At 35.4% G+C, this 7,137-nt stretch overlaps 1 protein-coding gene across 1 annotated transcript in view; it reads right to left on the bottom strand.

Annotated features, from left to right (window-relative positions):
• The window catches only part of LOC106462064 (retinol dehydrogenase 14-like), a 34,660-nt gene that overhangs the window by 20,024 nt on the left and 7,499 nt on the right, over positions 1-7,137 (bottom strand). The window contains exon 2 of the mRNA XM_013921945.2: positions 1,037-1,161. Coding sequence (XP_013777399.2) covers positions 1,037-1,161 — 125 coding nt within the window. The remainder of the gene's footprint in view (positions 1-1,036; positions 1,162-7,137) is intronic.

Below are 7,137 nucleotides of genomic sequence, written 5' to 3' on the forward strand. Positions count from 1 at the left end.
CGCTGATGCAACAATATCCTTGTTTTATTATATATATATATATATATATATATATATATTAGTTTTTAAAAAAATTAAACACTAAACTGCTGAGCTTAGTCTAATGAAACTTGAGTAAAATAAACTATCAAAAATTCCCTAAAGTTAAGCTAACCAACATGTTTCATATTTTATATGCTGTTTATATTATGGTCTGTTGAAAACAGCTAATGACTCCCACTGTGATTTACTGCTTTGCCAACATGAAGATTACTGCTCCAGTGAATATCAGGTACTAATGGTTTCACTCATTTAATTTTATATTTTTAAACTGTGATGATTTTTCTAAAGACATGAGAAACAACTATGTTGTTAGGTAGAGAAAATAAGAAATAAAATATTAAATTTTAACCTAAAAAACAATAGATATTCAATTAGGAGATTCAACAGGTTATGAAAATGAAATATGAAAAATGTAAGAAGAAAAGAAATATTTTTATTATTAGCATGAAAATCTTTCGTGCAGACTAAGTAAATACTTTAAAAATTTAGAGACAAACCTTTACTAGAAATACTTTAACACAAAATCTGATTTTGTGTGTACAATAAATTCAAAAAGCTAACCAAATTTAATGAAGAAACACTGTAAATTCAAAGTTCTAGTATGTATAACTTCACAATTCCAGGGATTGATCCAACAGACCAGGCCACTCACAGGGTTAAAAGGAGTGTGGAAAACAACAGCTACAATCTACTGTGATCTTTGTCATAAATGTTAAGCCTTTTACAATGTACAGAATTTCACAAACCAAATGCAGATAGTATGAAGTACAACAAAATGTTCTGAAACATACAAATAATGTGAACGACTGGTCTAGCTACTATGCAGGTTTTAATGGTTATTCAAGTAGGCTACAGCAGTAGCATTCTGACCTGAGAAAACTCTGATAATAAACAATGAATATTACATAACAGTTTAGTTTGATATTGCCCTTCAATGTTTCATATATTACACAAAAACAAAGAACAGATACTTCCAGGTGCTATTCAGACTGACCTCTTTTGGCTAATTCCAGAGCAGTCCATTTTCCAATTCCTGTATTACCACCAGTGATGAGAATTGTCTTTCCATCAGCTCTCCACTGTTTGGGACAGGACTTTGTTCTATACATGTACCATAAGCTAAATACAGGAAAAAATAAAAAGATTCAGTTGTACAATAACATACATTGCTTTTATGCTGTAAGCACTGATGTTCCAAGTGAATGTTCCAAAAATACAGTAATATTTGTGTAATATATAATTAAAGGACAACAAGGAACCTGCTGGTCCATGTAAGCCATCTCATCCACTAAAGTAAACTTGAAATAAAAAAATTCAAAAACAGTTCTTATCATTAAAGTATTTTTCAAGTCTTCCTTAAAGCTGCTTCCTTAGATTTACTACATCTGCCACATCTGAAAGGCAAGTCATTTCAAAGGATAATCACCCTGTTAGTTGAAGATGATTCCTACACTGCCAAAATTTATATCTGTGTCCACTATAGTCCTGCCATTCCCACCATTAAGTATAAAAAGATCATTTTAAACACCTCAATTAGCTCCCCTTTATCTCTTCCTTTTTCAAGAGAAAACAATTTATAAGATCTTTTTCTGACCTTGTCTGATAACCTTTCCTTCCTAGGTATTATCCCACTAGTCCTCATATGAACCCTTTCCATCAACTCAATGTCTTCCATAAGATAAGACTGAACAAAATATTTCAAATCTAGCCTAACCAGTAACCTATACAATCACATTATAACCTCCTTTGACTTGCATTCAATATAACTTAAAATCCCATCTGTCCTACCACTAACAACAGTAAACTCCTTGAATGGCTTAAGAAGCTGATCAACAAAACAAAATGATCAAAAGTTTACATACAAAATTAAGTTACTGTTGAAAATGTTTTAACACTAATATTAAGCTTCATTACACACTGTTTATGGTGTGGTTAGCACAGTCTGAGATATGTTTTAAACATATGACACAGTTTATGCAGGGCCATACCAATTGTTGATGGCATCTGGTGCAAGAAATAAACTCTTTTTTTTCCCTGCCTCAAAACAACCTAATATATCCTTGCCTTCAAAAATGCAAACGTTATTATTTTCGTATACTGAAAATATATTTCCAATGGGTACTTACCTCTTTTCATTTTGTGCTGGTCTATATATGCACAAAATATGTTGCATTCTACAAGTCTTGAACACCCATGTAACCCACAATCGACATGGTTCAACTGCGTCTTGCATGTAAATCATCATGCGGTAACCCTCCACCAGTAGGAGTGCGACACACCCTCCTGACGCATGTGACTCCCTTTATTCGATTCTGCCAAACTATCCCTTCGAGATTAGGCAGGAAAGAAAAGCACCAGTTTTCAGTGTGCAGGAAGGATGGGAAACGTGAAAGGAGGTAAGTACCTATTGGAAATATATTTTTCAGTATAGGAAAATAATAACTTCCGATAAAGTATATTACCTCCACTCATATGTAAAGCTAGAATCCGACATTGAAAAGGCAGGGGAACCGGTGCAAGGGATGGAAATAAGCATCCTTCAAAATCATCCGAAGAACACCCATGAAGTGTGATCCACGTTGAGAAAGGAACAGGTGGGAGACCGCATCACTTCTGTACCAAGTATACTATATGCCCAGTGTGGAAATAGGTGCCACTCACACGGGTGGAATGTAGGAGGTGCACAGCCAAAAGGGAGTAAAAACTAGGTGGGTTCGAATCTGAACCACAATATACTGGAATCTTAACCCCGGTGAAGGAAGACTGTAGAAGAACCATCTGCAGACAGGAATGTGTGGAAAACTAAAATGGATGTGCTCCAAGGTGTAGAGTGGCTAAGGTATGACAGACTGTATGCAGCCAGTCAACATCAGTCCAAAACCAAGCAGCATTGGGATTACAACTTCCAACCCATGGTATGAGGAGAATCCACACCATCTTCACTTCAGGTTGAGTACAACGGAATTATATACATGTCAAACTGATTTACTAAGCAACTGTCCCTGATTTATTCAGTCAAAGGAACAGCAGGGATGGGCAGCTATCCCCTTCTGCTTTACCTATTGTAAACCCATGGATTAGTATGGTCTGGAACAGGCATATTAATGAAGCAAATATATCACAAGGAAAAAGCTATTAGCAATCTTTTGGGAGATGAATGTATGAGGAGTGGGCCATATGTCTGACTTAAGAGTTTCCTTTAATGGACAATGGAAGTTAGACTCAAAGAAAATGGGAAGGTGCCAGATCTCAAGCAAAGACACCCGGAACAGAATTCGGCAAGAAAAATAGATGGAGGAATAGACCAATCAAAGCAGTTGGCACTACCAACTCATAAGGGTAGACGAAGGAAGGTCAGGTACAGATAAACAGTGCCAGAGAATGAAAAGGTAGAAACAGAAACCAATAAAGAAGGCCATGCAGGCAATGGAACAACAAAGAGCACATACTGGACAGAGAAGTCTATCTGGAGCAGACCGGAAATAAAGGTGGGAACTAGATGGAAGAGAAAATGGCAAGAATGACACTCACGAATGAGAAGAACCAGACTACGAGGATGTCAATGAATCTACAAGGAATGTAAATGGAACCGACTGGTCCTGTTCTGACTGAGAAATCCACTGTCAGGGTCTGAGGATGATGAATTGGAGACCAAAAAAAAGAGGTAACTTGGTTTTGGAGTGAAGTGTCAAAAGCATCCAGACAGGAGTACCTGAAAACCTGAGGGTTGAGAAACAACTCCATGGGATAAACCTGGTTGGGTCTTGAAGGTGAAAAGCACCTGGAACATGACACACAAGGAGATTTATCAGCAGCTTATGGGCCCAATGTTAGACCACAAAGGGAACAGGAATGAGTGCCCCATAGTGATTGAAATAGACCACAACAGTGGAATTGTCAGAATGAAGCATGATGTGTTAGTACTGTACCAGTTAAAGAAAATGAGTCAAGGCATGCCGTACCACCATAAGCTTCAAGATGTTGAAATGGTAAGACATTATGATCTGAGACCATTGCCCAGAAGCCTCTTTTGCTGATAGACCAACAGTCCCCAACCTTGGAGAAAAGCATCTGTGATTCAATGCAAATCTGGATGAGGTGCAGGAAGCAGTACTCCTTTTGTTGTGCTGTCCTTGTTCGACCACCAATGCAGATGGTCTGTAGGGAAGAATGAAGGATAACTGGGGAGTCCAAGGGATCCAGAGCAAGATTTTGTGGGCTGTGCAGAGACCTCTCAAGATCTGACCCAAAGGAATAAATGCTTCCATGGAAGCCCAAGTCCTCAAAAGTAACAAAACCTTTTGTGCAGAAACTGAGAAAGCAGTAAATGAATGCACTATCGAATAGAGAATGATAGGCCTCATTGAGGGAGGTGTTGAAAAATACACTTAAGTGGATAAAATAGTGGGTAGGCAAAATGAAACTTACCAACTTTAAAATCCAGAATCAAGCTGCTACTGTCAGCAGCAGATGTGTGTGTTGAGAAGACTTTAGTTCAAAATGAGCTAACAGGATCTAGTCGTCTATGTAATGGTGTACACACAACCCTAGAACATGCATAAGTCAGGCAAAAGTAAAAATAGTTTTGCTAATTCTCTTGGTGAAGATCATTTAATTCTAACAAATATAGCTTCTTTTCAATAACTTATATGCTACTGTTGTTTATTTAGTGGCCCCAGACCACCTAGAAAGTTTGTGCCTACAGCACTCATTTGGTGTTTCACTTCTTTACAAAATCTGGACAAGTATTTTTCAAATTATATCTAATAGCTGAATCAGGAGTATTAAATCTGAAAGCTTGTCAGGTTAAGCAGTAATGAGTTGCATTACACTGGTTAACTTAACATATTACAGTACATTCAGTGGCCCATGGTCTTCAAAAATGCCACAACATTATATGAAAAATAAATTCATGCTCAATCAACTAAGCATTTTTCAATACATTTGCAATACAATACACAGTTTTAGACAATTTTATAGTATTAGGCTATTAGCTAGGTGATGCAAGTGTGAAATATGTTATTTTCCATGCAATATTATTTTTATTACTAAATCTCTAAGTTTCTATGGTTGTCATAGAATGTCAACAGCAGACAAATGTAGTGTCAGCCAATGTTAATCCAAGCAGGAGCTGGAGTAGCTATACATCACACAAGGCCAAATATCCAAAAGTAAAAACTAGTTTCTTCATGATAGATACCAGTTGGCAAAGGTACAGAAAATGTTACAAGAGTGAAAACAAATAATACATTTTACAGTTTCACAAAGTTGGCTTAAATACAAAAAAAAAAAACATAAAATTTCAAAACTGTTCAAGACATAGATTTATAAAGCAAACATTCAAGTTCCTGTGGGTCCCATGTTAATACTGTAGTACAAAACTACTAAAAAAAATGGTATCGTATGTGCAACAAAAAATAGCATTCACTGAAGCAGAAAAGCTTTATCTGATTTTTAAAAGGATTTCCTTTTCACATACACTGCTGACCTGGACTTGAATGCTAACTGACAGTAATTCATATCAGCTTTTCTCTCAATGATACTACAGCATGTTCAAATTTCTGTGAAAGTTATAAGTAATGAGATAATATTCAAAAGTTGATTCTATAAGGAAGGTTAGAGTGTTCAATTGTAAAGAGTTCCTCACAACAAAGAAATTGAAACAAAATAGAGAACAAATCCAAGGTAAGTTTACTACTTAAACACTACTCATCAAGTAAAGATAAAAATATGAAAATAATCAGCCCAACAACTAAAATATCACAATATGCAACTCAGGACACAACACTAACACCAAAATATCACAAAAATTAGAAATACACAAGAAAACTATAAAAGAACAAATTTCAGGTATATTTAATAGCTAAATGATACCCATAAAGTAAAATAAAGGTAAAAATACCAACAAAAATTAACTGCAACAATTACTAATGGCGTCCCCTCTTCCCTGTCAATCTTATTTTCCTATCCTAATCATACAGCATGTTCACAAAACTCTTCCTGTGGTGTACGAAAGGTGGCCAAGTTTATTCAGACATCTCTAATATCCAAACAGCAATTTGCAAAACTGTTCTTTGACAAATTATTCTGATTGTTATGAACTTCTGAAATGGTTTATTTGAGTATGTAAAGCATGCTGTTAGTTTGAGCTATGAATACAGTATTTACTTGCCTAATATCAAACATCATCCATCTTACACACACAATAGAAAAAACAAAAAACTATACAATAATATCCAATCCTTGGAAATTTGTAAGAACCTGATCATGTTACTAATGCATCTGTGCTTATCTATCATGATTATATGTATGGAAGTCTTTCTTCACATTCTTCTCTGAATAATAATATGACTTAAAAAAAAAAAAGATAATAACAGAAAGTTCATGTAATTCAAACAAGGTCTAATCAGTCTTATACCAAGTCGAGAATAATCTTTTAAAGATTTCACTGCTATAATCACTACTGCCAGGCATACAGTCAAAAGAATTCAAGACACAGGAATTGATCCCAAAATAGCAAATTTTTAATTCTGAAACTGTTCTGGAACAGGTAGCTTCAACTAGCATCTTTTAAGTTTCTGGACACATTCTAAAATGCACCATAAACCAGAATAGATCATTTTCTTGGATCATATTCATAACATTTCAAGCTAGGGGAGCACATCACCACATTCTTCGTGTTTTACTCTCACTTAAACAATCACTCTCAAGTTCTACTTTTTTTCATGATACCAAGAAAATTGCTGTCTAGAAACACACACATATAGTTGCCACCTGTTACATACTTTATTCAGTAGTAAAATACATTTCTCTAACAAGAAAAGAATGTGCTTTCTTCTTATATAACATAACATAATGTTTCAGGACAACATGGTACCTATTGGTCCATCTTGGCTGTTCCATCCTCTAATCTAAATTAAAATAATCATAAAAAAAATCTTAAAGCCAGTCCTTGTCATTCATATACTTATCAAGCTTTTTCTTAAACTCACTTAAATTTACTGCCTATACAACATCTGCGGGCAACCCATTCCAAAGTCCAACCACCCTGTAAGAAAAATGAAACTGTCTTAGCTGAAGATGACTCCTACATTG

The sequence above is a fragment of the Limulus polyphemus genome, unplaced genomic scaffold (assembly GCF_000517525.1).
Source record: "Limulus polyphemus unplaced genomic scaffold, Limulus_polyphemus-2.1.2 Scaffold1086, whole genome shotgun sequence".
Taxonomy (NCBI): Eukaryota; Metazoa; Arthropoda; class Merostomata; order Xiphosura; family Limulidae; genus Limulus; species Limulus polyphemus.